The sequence below is a fragment of the Panthera onca genome, chromosome A1 (assembly GCF_046562875.1).
Source record: "Panthera onca isolate mPanOnc1 chromosome A1, mPanOnc1 haplotype 2, whole genome shotgun sequence".
NCBI classification, from domain to species: Eukaryota; Metazoa; Chordata; class Mammalia; order Carnivora; family Felidae; genus Panthera; species Panthera onca.
Genome location: NC_138339.1, coordinates 29,313,943 through 29,333,627, shown reverse-complemented (window position 1 = coordinate 29,333,627; position 19,685 = coordinate 29,313,943). Strand labels below are relative to the sequence as shown.

The window sequence follows — 19,685 nt, the reverse complement described above, 5'->3', positions numbered from 1 at the left end:
TCAGGGCCTTTAGGAAAATAGTTATTGCTTTTCTCCCAATGTAACAGTAATATGTTCAAGACAGAAAAAGGTGATTTGGAAGATACGCAAAAGAAAAGGCAGAAGCCTGCCTCTATTGATTCTCTCACTTAAATAGCAAATAGCTAATGCTTACCGAGCTCTTACCACATGCCAGCCATTGTCAGTGCTTTACTTGCGTTATTATATTTAATCCTCACAAAAACCCCTGGAGGTAGGTACTATTTTACCACCAGTGTACTGATGGGGAAATCTAATTATGGTGAACTTCAAACTTGCTGGACTCCAATAGCCACTCAGTATCAAAGTCAAAAAGTTACTCAAGTGACAGAGCTGGGATTTAAACCCAGGCATTCGGACTCAGAGCTCACATTTGTGACCTTCACACGTACTTCCTACGTCTCCAATAGAGCAAAGACAAGCGCTGTTGGTGCTTCTGTGAGTTTCTTTCCAGAATGTTCTCACACAGAGTTAAATATATGGAAATCACACAGAATATACTTTTCCATATGTAGTTATCATAAGCATCACTTTTAGGGTTCATGATACCAGATCTAATGATTGTACCATAATTTACTTAATACTTCCTTTGTTGTTGAACAGTTAGGTTGGTTAGCATTTTTTTGCTTTTATGAAGAGCACTATGATAAATATATGAAGGCTGTTTTATAACTAGAAATATTTTTTAGTGTAGTTTAGAGAAAGGAAACCAGTGCATTAAAGAATATCACTACCTTGATTCATGTTATCAAATTGTTTTTCTAGTGGGTTGGCCCAACAGTTTAATGTTCCGTTAGTGGATGAGAAGGCTTTAATATTATCTATATGGGGAGAATTATCATAACAACTATTAAAACAAATAACATTTGTGAGTGTGATGAGTATATAGTATGTATTTTTTATTTCCTTTCAATTTACTTAATATCTAATGATGTTGACCATTTCTCCTAATTGTATTTTCTCCAAGCATTTAAAAATTCTAGTAGTTTAAGAATTTATGTGTGCATGTGTGTGTGTTGTGTGTGTGTGTATGTATCTGATATAAATTCTTTACATAATAAAGATAATTATCCTTTGCCTATGTGTAACATATTTGCTATAACTATTTTTCTAATACTCTAAAATATACAGGTATTTTGCATTTTTATAAAATATGGTCCACATACCTTTTTTATTAGGTCATTTTTTCGAGAGTTATAAACTTTAATTTCCCTCCTCCCAAATTTGATAAATATTTAATTCCTTTTTCCTTCTTTGACTGGTCGCTTGCTTTGTTTGAAAATATTGAACCTTTAATCTTCCTGGAACTTGGTTTGAGGTAAGGCATTTAGTTCCAATTTTTGGTGTGCATTATTCAACACAGTATCCTCACCAGCACATAGGAATTATAAAAAGGCTCTGGTAATATCTGGTGCTTTCCTGCTTGTTCATATAAAGGCCAAATCACACTGAAATAAGTGCTTCATCTTATAATAAGTAAATAAATAAATATTTATAAATCTTACTTTACTTCCAATCAAATGTAATTTCACTGGAATTGATTGTTTTCTGATCTTTTTTTAAAACACATTTAAACATTTGTCATTCAATTATAACATAAAATGGGTGCAATAAACACAAGATACTCATTTTGGTCACCTGGAATTTGACCATATCAAGCTATTAGGAATTTTAGACATCTCCCAAATGACAAGACCAGACTTGGTTTTACAAGTTTCACTTCTAAGTTGGCTGTTTGTTATTAGAAATGCATTAACTCGGGGCGCCTGGGTGGCTCAGTCGGTTAAGCGTCCGACTTCAGCTCAGGTCACAATCTCGAGGTCCGTGAGTTCCAGCCCCGCGTCAGGCTCTGGGCTGATGGCTCAGAGCCTGGAGCCTGTTTCCGATTCTGTGTCTCCCTCTCTCTCTGCCCCTCCCCCATTCATGCTCTGTCTCTCCCTGTCTCAAAAATAAATAAACGTTAAAAAAAAAAATTAAAAAAAAAAAAGAAATGCATTAACTCAAAAACAACAATATTTCCATAGATGGGTAGGATCCTGGCTAGTCCGAAAGTTATTTATTAATTAAATTATTAAGTTGTTTAAGAAATTTACATTATTTATCATTTAGGAAAAAACCGGTAGAGCAGCTGCTCTATCAACGATACAGGTAGACACAAGCCAGTGTAGATGAAGGAAGGGATTATTCTTTCTAAACCTATGTGCATTAGACCCCATTTCCCAAAGTCTAACTCTTGCCAACCTGACTATATTCTCTCTTACAGCCACACCAGCTGTATCCAGACACTCTCTCCTTGGGAGTTCCATGTACCTCCTCCCCTTTTCCCCCATCAAATCCCACATTTACTCAGTGCCACCAATTTTCATCTAGGTGCTAGGAGGGAAAGTAAGCCAGCTCAGTGAGTGAGTCCTGGGCAGTGGGCGGATGACATCTCTTAACTCCAGTCTACCAGGGAGATACATGCCTAACAGAGCAGCAGAAAAACAGCCAGGAGGCAAAGTCTCAAAAGGCTTTTCTAGTCAATAAGCTGATCTTGCTTGGAAGTGTAGTTCTGACATCAGCTCCTCTAGAATGTCTCAGTTTCTTTGCATTCTCTAATACGGAACCCACATTTTCTAAAAGTTCTTCTTTATAGGGGGAAAGCACACAGGAGTCACCATTTATATGTTGAAAAGGGATAGCTTCAGGTCAAAAGCTTTGAAGAGAAGGGTTGTTTAGAGGGATAGCACACTGCAAATACTCTTTGAGTCAGTGATGCCCCTGACTATGTTTTGGTATGTTTACTATCTCAGGGTTTACCAAGTGAGCCATTTCTACTCCTAGGAAAGAAGAGGTTATGTTGGGAGGGGCAATACTGATTGAACCCTTAATGGGCTCAATCAAGGTGGCATGATCCTCATCACAACTTTATGAGGGTAGATATGATCATGTCTATTTTCAAAAATGAATACACTGATGCTCAAAGCTAGTGAACTTGCTCAAGTCTACAGAGTTAGTAAGTGATTGATTTGGGAATTCTAAAGAAAACCCACTTCTCTTTCTACTACACTTTAATGCCTCTCAAACACAGATATACCCTTGTAGCCAAGGCCTGAGGACAGACCCTGGCTCCCGGGTCTTCAGCAGCTCTAATCCCTAAACTCTAGAAGCACTTGAGTAATAATCTCGGATCTGCTAGAAATGTCCCAGAAGCACCCAGTACACGTTGGAACCCTTCACAGGTCCCTTTACAATATGGTTACCATAGTGCTAAGTCACTGTTTAAAATGGTGACACTGAATCCCTTTCTTTGGAATGATTTAACTAAACTTATATAAAACTTTTAATTAAAATAGCTTGCCTCTTTTGCCCCACCGCACACATTTTAATCCTTGGAAACCATCAGTAACAAAGCTGGAGAGGACATTAAATGAAAACATGCTTCAGGGTCCCAACGCTTAATGACGACAGCCAGCAGTCATTGGGTACATGCAAGATGCCAAGCCCTCCAAGCACACTGCCTCACAGGACCATGGAAGCCAGGACTAGTAGAGCCTACACTTCACTTCTCCTGAAGACCTGGAGTCATCGAGAGGGTAGGTAAACTGCCGAAACCTCACAGCTAGTAGAGGTTGGGGCCACGGTCAATGCAGGGAGCAGTCAAGCCGCTTCCCCAATGTCAGGGGGATGGCTGAGGTGGACTTCATACCCACGCTGTTCAGCTCCAAGCCCAGACTCTTACTTACTATGCTGTACTCATGGCCTCTCAACAGTCATGGTACTAATTCAAAGAGCCTAAGTTAGTACACAATATTTTGCCTATCTTTTCATTCCATTTTGAGTTAGTTTAACTGAGATAGAGCCTAAGTTGGGCAAAGGTTTTGTTGATTTTGCTTAATGAAGTCAACATCTAGCTTTTTGCAGTTCATTTGTTGAATAAATAAACAGAAGACATTTTTCTTCAGCTTTTGCTCTGCTGGGCAATATTAGAGGTGAGGCCAGTGTGATAAGGTCAGCCAGCTCTCAGTGTCAAATACAGAGGAAATGCTCTGAACGTGAAGATGCTTTTTTGGGTAAGCAGTTCAGGTTTCTGATTACACAGCCCAGCAACGATAAAAAGCCTTCCCTGAACCATCCTCACATCCTGAAGAACAGACTTCTCAGAGCCCTCTACTCTCTGCCCTTCTGACCAATTAGAGGTAGCAAGGGGGGGGGGGGGGTGGTTTTCTTCACTTGGGTAAAGCCGCTCGCTGCCTTTACAGAGCTGAGGACTCTGTCTTACTTGAAGCCCATTGATTGATGTTCCCAGAGCTAATCAAAACCTTTATGGCCTCCAGACCTTTAATGCAAAAGAATAGATTCTTTATTATTGATTACTCTGCAAAAATAACCATAAAAATCAGAATAACTTCCCAAGGGTTTGTTACAGCTGAAGGAAACTTTGCAATCTGCATCTTGGTGACATTAAAGAAAACACAGATGTCACAATTCAATTCAGATTGCTCATTCTCAGTCAAGAGTCTTCTAGCATTCCTGTTTTGGTATTTTACAAGATTTCTGGAATCTAGGGAATATCTTAACTGGAATGTTTAAGGTGATCAAAATTAACAGTGCTGGTTGAATGCTATAAACCAAGATGCATTTTTATTTAAATACTTTCTTCTAACACAGAAAGCTCAAGAAGTGACTTCTTCAGGGGTTCACTGTTTCCCCTAGAGAGCCTATACAACAAACACTTCTTTGGAAGATTAAATACCACTTCACTTTTCTAAAGACACAAGGTCCACACTAGAGCCTCAGAAAGAACACCACCACAGGCTTCCTTTTGAAGGCCAAACACGCACAGCACGTTAAAAGCTAAAGACCTGTTTTAAAGAATTGGGTCCATATTTAATCTGATAAAATTACAGAAAATATTAAGCCAGAAAATATTTAAGAGTAGAAAAACGTGGCACAAGTTGAAGTAAAATTCGGAGCAATTCACCCAATTTACCTTTTGGTAAATGTTGCAGTTTGAAATAGTAAAATTTTACTCGAGTTTCTACCCTGTTTCCAAACTGTCATGAACAGATTGGCAGACCACAGCTTTCTAGAATTACTACTCACAATACTAAATTCTTCAGAAGAAGATATGATGTCCCCAAAGAGCTCAGATAACAAAAGGGTATCTAAAAGTAACAGTGGCACCGATTTTAGAGGAAGACTTTATATTCTGAGGCCACCATATGAATACCACCAAATGCCCACCCAGGATGAGCTAACTAGCTCTTCTAACATTGACACTGCAAACCAGTCAGAGGACATTCAAACCCCCATCCAGAATAAGCGTCGCCTGCAGATCTTTAGCCAGAACGAGAACATTTGCCTCCTTGTTGTCACTCCACCACCTCGGACATGATCCCACTTTCTGGCCCTGGTGCTGGCTCTTCTTTCTGCCTGGAATGCTCTTCTCAGAGATTCCAAGGTTTGCTTCCAGACTTAGTGCAAATGTCATCTTCTTATTGGAACCGACCCTGAATTTCTCCCTCAGCCGCCTTAATTTGTTTCAGTAGTTCTTATTACCTTCCAAAACACAGTATAATTTTCTAACTTATTATGCTTGTTGTTCATTGTTGTCTCTGCCTCCTAGAATATAAGTTCGGAGAGATCAAGATTGGTTTTCCTGCTGTATGTTTGTTTACTGATATATATCAAGCCCCTGAAAACAGTTCCTGGCACACAGTAGGTGCTCAGTATATTGATGAACGAATAAACAAAGAGCATGAGTTAATTCTCTTTCAGATGACCAGTGCCCAGCAGCGCTGGGCCTGGCTCGCGTTGAACCGTGTTGAACACATTTCTGAATGGAGGAATCGCTTCGCTCTGTGCTTTGCAGCAAATGCCATTCCCCACTGCATTCTGTGAGCAGAGAAGCCTACCCTCAGGAACATCCTCTCCTCCAAACTGTGATTACTCTGTCGTGACCTGTGGAACTGGATCTCAACGGAGCTACGATTTCTCATATGGCTTAAGTTTTTTTTTTTTTTTTAATTTTTTTTTTTTTTAACGTTTATTTATTTTTGAGACAGAGAGAGACAGAGCATGAACGGGGGAGGGTCTGAGAGAGAGGGAGACACAGAATCTGAAACAGGCTCCAGGCTCTGAGCTGTCAGCACAGAGCCCGATGCGGGGCTTGAACTCATGGACCGCAAGATCATGACCTGAGCTGAAGTCGGACACCCAACCGACTGAGCCACCCAGGTGCCCCTATGGCTTAGGTTTTTAGATTCACAAACTAGGAGCCATAGCTCCTGATTCCTGTTTCTCTCACAAGGCTTGTTTTTTTGAATATAAAAGACAGTGGGTGTGAGGCGGTAGAAAGTTCATGGACTGAGAATCTGGGATGAGGTTCTGGGCCTGATGCTGCCAGCAAATTATGTCAGTCGGTACTTTAAAGATTTAATCTTCATATCAAAGCTACAGGATTTAATAGCACCATCTTACAGATGTGGAGACTGAACCCGAGAAAGAGTAAGCCACTTGTTCCAGGCGACATGACCAGTAACTGATGTTGGCAGAATGGGGTTTGAAACTTAGGCCTGCCTATTTCCACAGCCCACATCTTCAAATCATATAATCTCTTTGGACCTCTTTTTTTTTTTTTTTTTTTTTTTTTTTTTTGTCACAAAACGGGAGGGATAGGTCAGAAAAGGCAATATCTAAAATCCTCTTGGGGTGTCTGGGTGGCCCAGTCAGCTGAGCATCTGACTTCGGCTCAGGTCATGACCTCGCAGTCTGTAAGTTCAAGCCCCATGTCGGGCTCTGTGCTGACAGCTCACAGCCTGGAGCCTGTTTCGGATTCTGTGTCTCCCTCTCTCTCTGCCCCTCCCCCACTCGTGCTCTGTCTCTCTCTCTCTGTCAAAAACAAACATTAAAAAAATAATAAAAAAATAAAATTCTCGTGACCTTTAATATTCTCGCCTAAAGGTTCTGATTTTACAAGAACCATGTAAACCAAAAGCATTATAAATCTTAACTGCTTTACTATGAATTCATCTCGTTTCTTCTAACGAATTCCAACGTCCTGGATAATGCATATGACAGCATTTTTTAATACATCAAAAAATGCTTTGTCAACTTGGCCATTACAGTTATTGCGGCAGGTAGACAATAAATAATTCTTAAAGATCAAATAAAAGTTTCTATTTTAGAACTTGGCTAGCGTGTAGCCCAAGCCGGAGAAGTCGTGAGTCCGTCTCGTGCAAACCTGCCGAAGCTGGTGGACATAAAGTCCCATTAGTTTATTTTTAACAAGAAGGGCAAGGGCATAATGGTGAATTTACCTGCCCAAGAGGTCTGCTGGTCTTGGTCTTCCGTTTCACCCCAAACTTCCAGGCATTTCCTGGTGAGAAGCTACTGGGTTTGAGGCAACCTTTCGACCCTCCCCCACCCCTCTGTTTCCACATCCTTCAGAGAGTTGGTCCCCTGGCTTGGTTCAGTCTTTTGTCCTTTGGTATTTCCTGTTGCTGGAGGTGGAAATACCTGCTCCAGCCTTGTTCTGCCAGCGGAGCCCAGACAACCAGCTCTGGGTAACTAACGCAGACCCAAGTCCACACGGCATACAACTCTGGCAGACAACCGTATCAGAAGAACCTGAGGAGCTCTGAAAAGCCTGGTGCTTTCTTCCTAAAAGCGCACTGACATAGGCTATGCGAAATGCTAACTAAACTTACAAATAATCCTACAGATCTTTTAAATGTCCACCTCATGCTCGTTGAAAAAATATCCCACTAAAATCATTAACACCCGTTGCTTTCCTTTCTGGTAAAAAATAAAATAGTTATGAGTAAATAGAAACCATGAATGCAATTTGAATTCTGGGCATATACCCCACAGATACACTATACCTGGGGGAAATCACTTTTGTACAGGATTATTCTTTATACCATTTAACAAATATCTAAAAGTTGGAAACAATCTAAGTGGCCATCAATTAGGAATTGGCTTCAATAAATGAGGGTACATGCATAGAGTGCGCCCCCAAGAGAGAATGAGGAGGTTCTTTTTGTGCTAATAAGGAATGATGTCCAAGGCATATTGTAAAGTCAATAAGTAAGGTATAAAGCAGACTATATAATCTATGCCAGCATTTGTATACAAAAGCCAAAAAAAAAAAACAAAACGGGATATGTATTTATTTTTATACTCATAATTCTAAAGGCACACAAGAAACTGATAGCAAGGTATTTATATCCTTTTGTAATTTTTTATTTTGGGCAATGTAAGTGTATTTCATAAGTAAAATAACAAAATACATAAGCAAAAAATTTGGCTCACATTTTTTATCTTTAAATCTGACTGAATTCAGGGCACCTGGCTGGCTCAGTTGGAAGGGCATGCGACTCTTGAACTTGCAATCATGAGTTCGAGTCCCATGTTGGGCGTACAGATTGCTTAAATAAATAAAAATAAGACTTAAAAAATTTTTTTTGACTGAATTCTAAACCACATCATTTCTGCTGGATGCCTGGATGTTTCTAAAAATTCACTTTGGGTCTGGGTTGGTTTCTCCTCAACCTTGCTCTAATTTGCTCTAACAGTGAGTGTACTTCATCTGGGCCATGGAGAGGAAAGTCGCTAGTTGCGTTCAGATTTCTAGTGAGTGGATCACTTTCTGACCCAACAGTTCTTTTTTTCCTGGAGACAAGGAAGTGAATCTGAAAAAACTTTGAACTCCACCATTATAGGATCATGTTTGCTTCAACGCATTAGCCCTTGGAGTTACAAGTACACCAAAGCGGCAAAGTCACGTTGGAAACTACCAGACAAAGGTAACATCCATCATACTGTGTAAAGCTCTTTCACATCATACTCTTTCATCATCCAACATACTGTGTGAAGCATCGCAGTGTCAGAATTTACAAAGTTCACTGAATCTTGGCTTTTTTATATGACTATGTCATTTGCCTTAAAAAAGCAAATTCGAGGAGACAAAAGTAAATAAATAAACAAAAAGATAACTTTGGTCATAGGCAGTCTGTTAAAAGACTCACAGTTTTCTTTTTGATGCCTTTACCTTCACATTCATCAACAAGCTGAAGGTGCCAGCAAGCACACGTATATCCCTGGGGTTTTGCCTTACTTGCTTTAAAGATGAAATTTCAAGGGATGCAATGTGTCTAAAGGCAGGGGCCTTCTTTTCAGTATGTGAAGGGCAGCAATTGTCCATTTCTACTCTCATTAGGGACAAATGAGCTTCATCTTACAAGATTCTGAATAGAAAATCTTTCGCTAATAGCCCATTGTTTTCTCTCTGGGAAGCAGAAGCAGTTTATGGCCTGGAATCATTGTTGGAGAACTGGAGAAGTCTCTTTGGGTACAAGAAGAATGGAGTTGTCCCTTCTGGAGACAGAAACTCAGTCTTGAAATTCAAAACTTAAGTGTGCCTTTTAACTAGCTGCTCCTTAATTTACCTTTGAATCTTTGATATGATACACAGAATGAAAAAGGAGTGCCTTTTCCCCCGCTTGTCTTAATTCAAAGGGAATATCTTCCTTTATCTAGTCTTGGGGGTTTTGTTCTTCTCTTTTTGTTTTCAAAACCACTCCAGGACCTCTCTTGATTGGGCATAGTGATGGAAATATTCTTGGGTTAGGGAGTAAGCTCTGGGCAACATTGACAGCACTGAAGCTTGACCTAAAACGCTTAATTTTTATACTTGGTGAGCACAATGGCTAAACTCTGTGCCCTGAAGTGCTCTGTGCGTTTCCTCATCTCGTAGCAATGATACAGCTCACCTAGCTGCCAGACCAAATAGTTGATGAATGATAGCACCCCAGTGTTCCATAAATAAATATCAAGTACTCTAACACCTGGAATGTACAACTTGGAAAAGACTGCTTTCATTCCAGTTGCCTTTTCCAGATACCGCAGGCTCTTCATAGCTCTGCTGTCTCTGTAGCAAGGACAGGGACTCACAGCTCTCCTCCTCTGATTTATGAGAGACGGTCAGAAGAGTGCTGGGCAGAGGTGGCTTCTGCAGCGACATGCCTCATTTGTGTGCTCCGACACGGGTTTATCACACCCAGAGTTCAGGAACTCCAGGGTCCTCAAGAATTTAGCTGCTTGTTGATGGGAAAGACTGACTGGCGAGGATGGGTTGGGAGGTCAACAGTAGAGGAAAAAGGTCTCTGCCATTGTATGGCATCAAGAAGTAGAAAGGGAACACTGATGTATCTTATTCCCTTCATTCTGCTTTAGAGAAGGGCAGATCAGATGTTCAGTGATAGAACTGTGGAGCTGGAAGCAGACATTAGTCCAAATGTAATTTGCTGATGAAGAAATATGAGGCCCAGCGATTTGTCCTAAATCACAAAGTGAGTGAGTGGATGGCAGAGCTGGCTCTGTCACCAGGACTTTGAGACTCTCAGTGCTTTCTCAGCTGCTTCACAGACCTGTGCAGACACTACTCAGAAGGAGGATGGACTGGCCCTGGATTGCGGTGCTAGAGAGAGAACCCTGGAAGCACTTTGTAAACCGTAACACTGCCGCGGTGGAAGGTGTTATTACTGCAGGTAATTGTTCCGAGCACACCTGCTTATTTGATCACCTACTTGAAAGAGAAACAAATTTGAAATTGCCTGCTCAGTTTCCTCATTATCTGAATGAACAGGAAGAAGACAGCAAAGCAAAAATCCAGAGACAATCTTAGAACAAATCAACCCCTCTGCCCCATACTTCAGAAGAATGTTGACCAACTCTGTTAGAAACCAGCAACACTCCTCCCAGGTTTCCAGAAGACTTCATCTGGCCTGCCCAACTCTGGTAGGGGTGGCAGTTAAGGAGTGGCAGACACCAAAATGCTGGAAAAAAGGAGAAACCCGGGAGGTGCCTGACTCTCAGATTGGTCCCAAGTGGCATGAACAAAGTGCGCTACCGAGAAGGTTCAAACATTGACTGAAAACATTTTCTCAGCAAGTTTACTTTCCTGAGAAAGACATCTACTGCCAGGTACTCCTTCCATCGAGCAGTCGGTATTATGATAAGGGCTGTGCCAGGGGATTACTTTCCGCTTCAGCTCGGAGGCCAGGTGGGTAAGGGACAGATAATGACAGTATTACTTTCTCTGAGGCTTTCAGCTCTGCCTCTCAAAGCCCTTTACAACTGCTAAATCTCTTCCTACAACTCTGCTTGGCTCTCTTCTCTGGCCAAGGAAATAGAAGCCGCTTCTCTTACCCATAAACCAGGTGACCATCTTCTCTTCTCCCCTTCCTAGTCCCTGTCCCCCCACCCCCACCCCCATCGCTGGGTCTCAGTCCTGTAGCAGAAAGCATCAGCGAATCGGTGTGCATTTCCACTTGGTGCCTGAGCAAAGGCACAAGCAAAAGATGAGGGGTTTACAGTTTGTGTGGATACTCTACCTGCCAAGCCCTTAGGGAAATTATTAAAAGTTACATGGTTGTAAGCGGCAGAATTGGAACATAAATCCTGGCAGAGAGGAGTTACAATTATTCTATTTTATACATGAAGGAACGGAGGCTCCGTTCCAGAATTGGGACATAAATAAACCTCAAAGTGTCTGACTCCAGAGTCCATAGCTCTGATCCACTCCCCTATAGTGTGCCAGACTTAAACCCCAGGATAGGAGGCAGCTCCCTGGAATGCTTTTTGAGAATGAAACTGAGGGCTGGGATCCAAGTGAGCTGTAAGCACATGTCAGGTAGTTGTTATAGCTGCCCCTGACAATTTTTCTGTTTCTGCTCCCTGGGGGAGAAGACAAAACAGAGGAACATCACTAGTCCCTACACCCTATCCTTGTGTCCCTTCTCCAGAGCATGGCACTGTGAATCCACTGCTTCTGAGCTCCTTAGGCCTGACACTTCCCTCCCAGCCCTCTGTCCCCAGGGGCCTCTGAGAGGAGCTCAGCACCCGGGGAGCGCCTGCCTCAGGAGCCACCCTTTCTAGAAGCTTCCTGAAGCTCCCTCTCTCTCTTCTCACTTCCAGGAAGTGTGGAAGGAACCATAAATCCCAGCCTGGGAATCATTCACCATTCTTTGGGTTCCTGTTGTTCAACTGTGTGGAGACTCCTTTCTTTTGGTGAGCTGAGAGGCTGCCCGCACGGGTGCATGGGTGCCGCTCTACACCCGCACCACCCACTCAAGCCCTTGGCTCGTTTGGTCCCATCACCGATCACTTGAGTGCAGCAGCGGATGGCTAACCACATCGGTAAACTTGTCTGACTGAACTGGCTGACTCGGCCAGATACTGCGTACGTGTGGAAGGTACAAAATACCTGGCCTTGCTGGGAGGTTACTGCTTTACTCATAAAGAAGAGTTAACTGTGTTCTGAGAATGGTCTCACTTACAGAGTAGCTGATGCAGGAGGATAACCCGATTCATGGATCATTATCCATTTAACCTTCAAAGACAGAACTGTCCTTGTTCAGTCTCGACATCAAAAGAATACCTTCAAAATCTCTATGTACCCTGAGCCTCTTGCACTGTATTCCCGTTGTAACGTTTACATTCCCAAATCAACATGTCCAAAAAACTGAAATCATCCCTCCCACTCCCCCAGTCTTCCTGTATTCTACCTTTACTGGGAGCACCAGCACCCTCGGTCACCCGAGTCAGCAACTGGACCAACCCAACAGGCTGCAGTCCGGCTCTTCTGTCAATGCTCACGTGCCATCAATCAATCGTCAAGATGCAGGGTGCCCCTGGGACTGAGGTCTCAATTCCATGTGTCCTTTCCATCGCTTCTGTTGTTGGGTCAGTGCACACCCTCAGCTAACTGATGTCATAAAACAAGAATGGACATGCCCCAAGGGCAGGGACCAGCACTCAGAAGAGTGTGGTGGGTAAGAGTATAAACTTCCAGCCAGAACAGTGGATTTGCATCCCAGTTGGTGAGCTGTTTCCTTATCTGTGAAATAAGAATAAGAATACCTCCCTGCCTTATTTGTTCTGAGAATTAAATAAAGCCAATGTATTAACAGCACGTACAACAGTGCTTGGCACAGTGTTAGTGTTTGCAATGTATATGATATGTGTAACGATATATGAGGAAACCGAGGCACAGAGCAGTTAAACGCCTTCTCTAGGATCATACAGCTATTAAATAATACAGTTCACATATAAATCCAGTCGATGCTTCATCAAAAGCTGTATTCTTTTTTCCCACATGGTACATCTAGGTTGTTAACAAGAAAAGTACAACCTCTAAAGTATCAACACAAAGATCATATATTATATACAACAGTATGGATATGATTTCACTTAAAAAATGTTGACATAATTAAAAACCTCACCAAAACAAAAAAACTCCTTATTACTACCTCTGAAATTTGTCTATTCCTTTGTCATCCCATTTTTATCTCTTCTACTAAACTACCCGAGGGCTAAGATTCTCTATTGCATAGCACAGACCAGATACCCAACATTTAGTATGTGTTAAATTGCTGAATAGCACTGAATCTTTCTTTAAAAAAAAAAATTATTCAGCAGATAATAGATAATAGTAGATAATATACGAATGTGGTGAAAAGCCTTCAAACCATACAAAAACTTAGAGGAAAGTAATATTCCTTCCATCCCATTACCGGACACCCAGCTCTCATCCCAGAAGCAGCCACAATGACCAGTTTCTTGTATATCCTTCAGAGATAGTATCGAATTGCGCTGAATTGTAGTGCCATTTACATTCATTGCCAAAGATTATAAGGTAATGATGAGAAATGCTTTATACACATGTAGCCAGTATGTTTTCTTTTCTGAAAAGTCACCAATTTTTCTCAAACCCATATAAAGGACAACCCAAACATAAAAGGTGCGTGTGTGCGTGTGTGCATGTGTGTGTGTGCATGTGTGTGTGTGTGTGTGTGTGTGCAGAGAAAGATGCTAGTTGCTGTTTGTGAACTCCCTCAGGTAAAACCACCATCCAGTTCTATGCAATTCTATTTAGTTTCCTTCCCCTCGTAGCTGATGTTATGACCCATTTCTTCAAAAATTTTTAGCCTGAGATTTCATTTTTATTGTGCTTTTTGCTCCCTGGATGTGGAAAGATGGGCATTCTATGACTTAAACATGACAAAGGACTTTCCCTTTCTTTCAGCGAGATGTCTGAGGTCACTCTCATACCATTTACCACAGTTTGAAATGAGAAAGTGCTTCCTGGAGGAAGAAAGATAGTAACCACTCTTCTCAGTGTGGTTTTTGTTAGACAGATGTCTGCAACAGCCCTGGGAGACACTTTATCTAATGCTTTAGTAATGAACCCCCTTAAAGAGACTTAACACTTGGTGTTGCCTTCTCTCAGGTTGCTAATTTGCTTTCATTACGTGGCTTTGACATAGCATGGCACATTCGGACTGTGACACGACTTAGAAATAGCATTGGGAATGTCACAAACTGCACACATGGTTCTAGGCCTGTGCTTGTAGAGGAATTAATACTGAAATATTTATAATTCTCTACTTTAATCTGACTATATGGATTCACATGTCTCTACTCCTCCTCTGTAATACTTTTCTAGTTTCCACTTCAACATACTAAATGCACATTTATTTTTTTCCAAAAAGACAAAAGAAAACAGATGGAATAAAAAATTTACCCAATATATAGGGCTTTTTTTTGGTATTAAAAATTGTATTAAAAAAATTATTAAAACCTAAGAATTTGGTTCTTCTCATCTCTTCTTTGGGGAAAAGAACTTTTCTTCTTCCTTGAGAGCATCTTTCCATTTTTTGTCCAATGCTGCAGCAAATGAATTAGAGAGCTGAAGTCCAGACATGCTCTTATTATTCTTTTAGGGCTGATGTAGACATGGTACCCAGTGACAAGCTAAATGGAGCCTTTGTTTTCATTGGGCCCTCAATGGAAGACACACCAAGAGATAACTGAAGGGTTCTTCCTTCTCTCCTAAGTCTGTTTGCTACCAAGTGGTCTATTGGCCATTCCAAGTCTTTGGTGTAGACTCAGTGGTCTCTCTGACTGTCAATGAGCTCTTTTTATTTGTTTCTTTGTTAGTGCCTTCTTATTACTTCTACCTCTTCAGTTTCCATTAGTAAAGCCAACCATGAGGACATCCTGCCAAGTTATCTACCCCAGCTCAGCCAACTCACTGCAACTCTCACAAATCTTAGGAAAGTCCTCGCTGGGCTAGGAAATGATCCCAGAACTCATAGAGAAAATGGACCATTAAGTCCTGGCATTATCTTCCTTCTATTAGAGATATGTCTTTGTAATCACTTAGGAACTTGCTTCTCCATCAATCTGCTTTCCATGTGCAGGTTTTATTACTTTCCATTCCTTTATTCTTTAACTGAAACATTTCTGTTCTAGAAATTGAACTCTTCTTGTGTTTGGAACACCATGTTGAATAAATGTTTCTGCATCTTTTCCAAACATACTCCAGTATCACTGAGCTCTATTATTATGTGTACAGGATTGTAGAATAAATGAGTATTTGCTAAATGCATGACAGGGATGTGGCTTAATCATCTGTAGGAGAATTCTAAGTTTTCTGTGGGTCTGACTGGGTAAATCATATAGTAAAATGACAGTGCTATGTGAATGCATGTAGCACTGCTTGCTAATTGGCCTCTACCAAGACATAGCAGCATTTCCCTTCCTGGAATCTCTCACAAGATGCCAACTAGTTTGCAGAGCACAAAGGCAGGATGGCAAAGTGGTTAAGAGAATGGCCCCGGGCCTAGATAGCTTGAGTCTGACTTTGAGCTCTAGCGTTTACTATCTGCATGACTTTGGGCAAGTTGTTTGATCTCTCCATGCTCAGTATTCTCATCTCTAAAACAAGGATCATACTAATCATTCCTGCCCATTCACTCATAGGCTTGTTTGAGGATGAAGTAAGCTAATCTAGGCAAAACACCACTTAAGCAGCTGTAACAGTACTCCATCAGCGTTCACTATTATTATTATTTGGCAGCTATTGTTTGGCTTGGCAACGACTGTAATTCAAAGCAAAAAATGAATTGAGCTTGCCGAGTGTTACATCAACTTCCAAGACAACGACAAAGCACTGAAATACTTCCTTCAGGAATGTATTTAAACCTGGGAACCTACTAAAGAAAGCCATTATGTCCCTGAGTCAATCAGGACATTTTCTCTTTGAACATCTCTAAAATGAATTGAACGGTCATTGATGACCAACAATTACTAAAAGGAGCAAAAGATATTGAGATGGAATATATTGAAAGTCTTGCGACAAACTATTCTGTCGTATTCCTATTTGCAATTTAAGAATCCTATCTTTTTGAATAGTTATATTTACATGCCACAAAATTGTCTTAGTTTTTATTGTCATTACCTCTTTATATTTGATAGAGACCTTGGCAAACTCCAAGACAGAGATTAAAATTGTACACTAATGCCCCCTCCCCCTTTTGGGTCGGATTAGTAGAAATTTAATTTTTTATAACATGGCATTAGCTTGCACGTTTACCAGCCTAAAGATTTCTGTATTTGTTCAGTCAAAATTTCCCAGTAAGTAGTTTTTTCAGCTATCTTCCACCCATAAATAATAAACAATAATTTCAGATTCCAATAAATCAAACAAAACAAAGTTTTATTAGTACAGGTTGCTGTTAACAATGCTAAGTTTGTAAGAGGCTGCAATGATGCAGAGAAGGGATAGTTATTTATGGCAAGAAATGAATGAAAAAGATCTGTGGTAACATTTGTCTCAATTTACCTTTTCCAGTCACTGGATGGGAGATGCAAACACGTAAAAGTCTCTACCTCTAGGCATGATACCCAGTTTCAAGTCAGCACCCATTAGAATGGTTAGAATATAATTAGTATTAGGAACCTGTATCTCATGTACTAATTGCATAAATTAGCTTTAAGTGAAAGCGACATTGTATGATTACATTTGGGCCAAATCTAGCATATGTTTGCTTGTTTTTATTGTTATTTAACTGCTCAGGCCTAATGATTAAATTGTCACTCTTTTATGCTTCCATGAGATGGGAAAGCATTTGATTTGTTTCTCTTCTCCACACAATCGATTGATTTGCATAATGCCAAATGATGCTTCTTTCAGATTCTGGTGTGTTTACCATATATTGCTTCAAACATGCCAACAGACTGTCATTTAGTGGGAGAAAAAAGCCTAGACTATTATTTTGAATACCTACCATCCGTCCATCTGATAATACGCCCAGGGAGCCAGATGCCCCAGAGAAACAAGATCCTTTTTTTTTTTTTTTTCGGTTGTTATCAAGTGACTTACCCACAATGACTGCAGTGACAGTGAGCAGTACAAAAGCATTCCGAAAAAGGTAACTTTTAACATCCTCCTTTGTGATGCTCTGCACTTTCCTCTTGGCCAAGAGTGTGCGCTTACGAACTCCTCGCTGGAATCTCTCCATCCTGCCCCCCATCCTGGGCTCTTCTCCGTTGGTTTTAGTCATATTTTACTTCTGTAGGAATGTCTTTTCTTTGCACTTCAACGTCTCGGAATCACCCCCGGAAAGCCAGACCTCTTTGGTGTTAGAGAACACAACTAGAACAAGGAGAGGAGAGACAAGAGTTACAGCCTGCAGGGGTGAGAAATCAGGGCTGCCCCACAGCAGGGCAAGCTGTTGGCACGCTGCATAATCTCAGTAGGAATCAAGAGCTAGAGAGCCGCAATGCCAGGTTTCAAGGCTGGGTGGGAGGTGCATATTTTACAGGACCACGTGTGGGAAATGTGCATCAATTCAGAATCTACCAGCAGAAATGTGTGTTCTATTTTTAAAAATTTGCCCTTCCTATTCCAATGAGGCTGTAAAAGGGTTCATCGGAGCCGAGTGTGACTAAGCAGCCCCCACCCCCTCCGTCTCCCCCAGAACCAGCCAAGTGCTTTTTGCACAATGTTCACCCTCAATAAATGTCTAATTGAATTGAACGCACAGGAAGCGCTCAATAATTACTTGCTGGCTTATGTTGTGTACCCGGTGAAGGCGTAACCAGGTCAATAAAATGAATTAAGATATTGATATTTCATCCTCAGGGCTTTCTGTTTTAAATGATAAAGATTTTCTTCATTAAGGAAAAAAAAAACCACGATAATATCAGCTAATAAATATGATCATGAAAAGAACGCAATGAAAAGAACATATGCACAGGACTTGGGGAATATATTTGACTATTTTGCAGGGTAACTTTTTAATTTTTTCTCTGAAACAAGCCAAATTCTCTGAGCCTATCTATGCATTATCTGTAATCGTAATTCATTTATTTCCATTTTTATCACAAGTATAAGTACAAAGTAGCATTTGTCTTTGTGGCAATCATATCGGAGTCTCCTGAGGAAACCATCACCGACTTCTGGGTATTTCAAAATTTTAGAATTTCTAGAACAGATGAGGCGAATCCAATTTTCATTCCAAACATTACAGCGTGTGGTTTCTAGTTTCTTTAAAGCGCTCCTAGGTTATTCAAATATCTAAGTCAATCTCTCCCGGGTGGAAATCGGTTCTTTTGAAAAAAATCAAAGGATTCCTCCGGTTGTATAAGGTTTGTAATCCACAATCTTTCCCGAGATCAATCCAAGTAAAAATCAGTGGTGCCTGTGGACGTGTGTATATGGCAACGCCAACAGCCAGCGTGTGCGTCCGCGGGGGAGGTAACTGGAAAGCAAAAGACTCCTCCGGAGCTTTTGGTAAATCCAAGTGTGGAAAAAGAGACTCGTCTTAACAGTTTTGACTTTTAAATAAAATTGCAGCTTGGGGACAGTGATAATAAGACCTACGGCTTGTTGAAGACGTCACGGCAGATTAGAAGTTTAGGGAGGAGTGAGGAAGGGGACAGACGAGAGACCAGTTTTTTTTTTTTTTTTAAACTAGCCTCTGGTTCCCTTTCCAGTCACTTTTAAACAGACCAGCTCAGCCTTGATTCTTTTCTAGCTCCCGAACCACAATCTACCCCCAGTCCACCCTGAATGACTCAACTCCGAGTTAAGAGCGGACACGGCATAAGCGGACACCATGCGCTCATTACATTAAATTACTAACGTGGACTTTATCTACCAAAATGGCTAGCTTTTCACTCTCGCTGCTCCTCTGCTCGCGAAACAAAATCCATCGGCGGAGACGTGCATGGAGAGGGGAAGCCCGGCGGCAAGACAGGACGTCAGACTTACCTTTTCGGATTTTGTAACGGGTGGAAGGTACCCCAGGCAATGACAAGGTGAATTCCGCAGCAGGTACGGAAGAGTAACGAACGCCACGAGCCCGGCATGCATGCGCTCTGAAACTGCAAGTTACTATCGGGGCAACTTAAGAAAAGGGGAGGAGTCTGCGCCCGGGACAGGGGGAGTGGGGAAAAATGAAAACACCACAGGGAAGGAGGGCGCAAACCCGAGGTTTCTGGAATACTGATTAATCTTGGCTCACCAGAAGCATGCTTGCTGGCTCTGTTTTGCTCCTTAGACCACTTTCACGCTTTGTCAGTTCACTTTCATTAGGAATGCAGAACCGGGACCAGGAAGAATTGCAAAATAAAGCTCACACACACTCAGAAAGCTGGAAGTCTTGATTAGAACGTTTCAAAGAAGACTCTTCTAAGACGAAATTTAATTATCTCGCATTATTACAGGTTTCCTCCCCCTGAAGGAAACACGAGAGTGCTCTTTTGCCTGGTTGTACACTGTTATGAAAGAGTCCCTCTTTTCAGAATTGGGGGAAATAACTGACATTTCTTGG

The 19,685-nt window shown here is 41.3% G+C and overlaps 1 protein-coding gene across 1 annotated transcript in view; it reads right to left on the bottom strand.

Moving 5' to 3' along the window:
- Positions 1 to 19,272, bottom strand: part of SLC1A3 (solute carrier family 1 member 3) — an 81,015-nt gene extending 61,743 nt beyond the window's left edge. The window contains exons 1-2 of the mRNA XM_060634500.3: positions 19,124 to 19,272; positions 17,231 to 17,503 (exon numbers count right to left, since the gene is read on the bottom strand). Coding sequence (XP_060490483.2) covers positions 17,231 to 17,411 — 181 coding nt within the window. The 5' untranslated portion in view covers positions 17,412 to 17,503; positions 19,124 to 19,272. The remainder of the gene's footprint in view (positions 1 to 17,230; positions 17,504 to 19,123) is intronic.
- Positions 19,273 to 19,685: the final 413 nt, after the last annotated feature.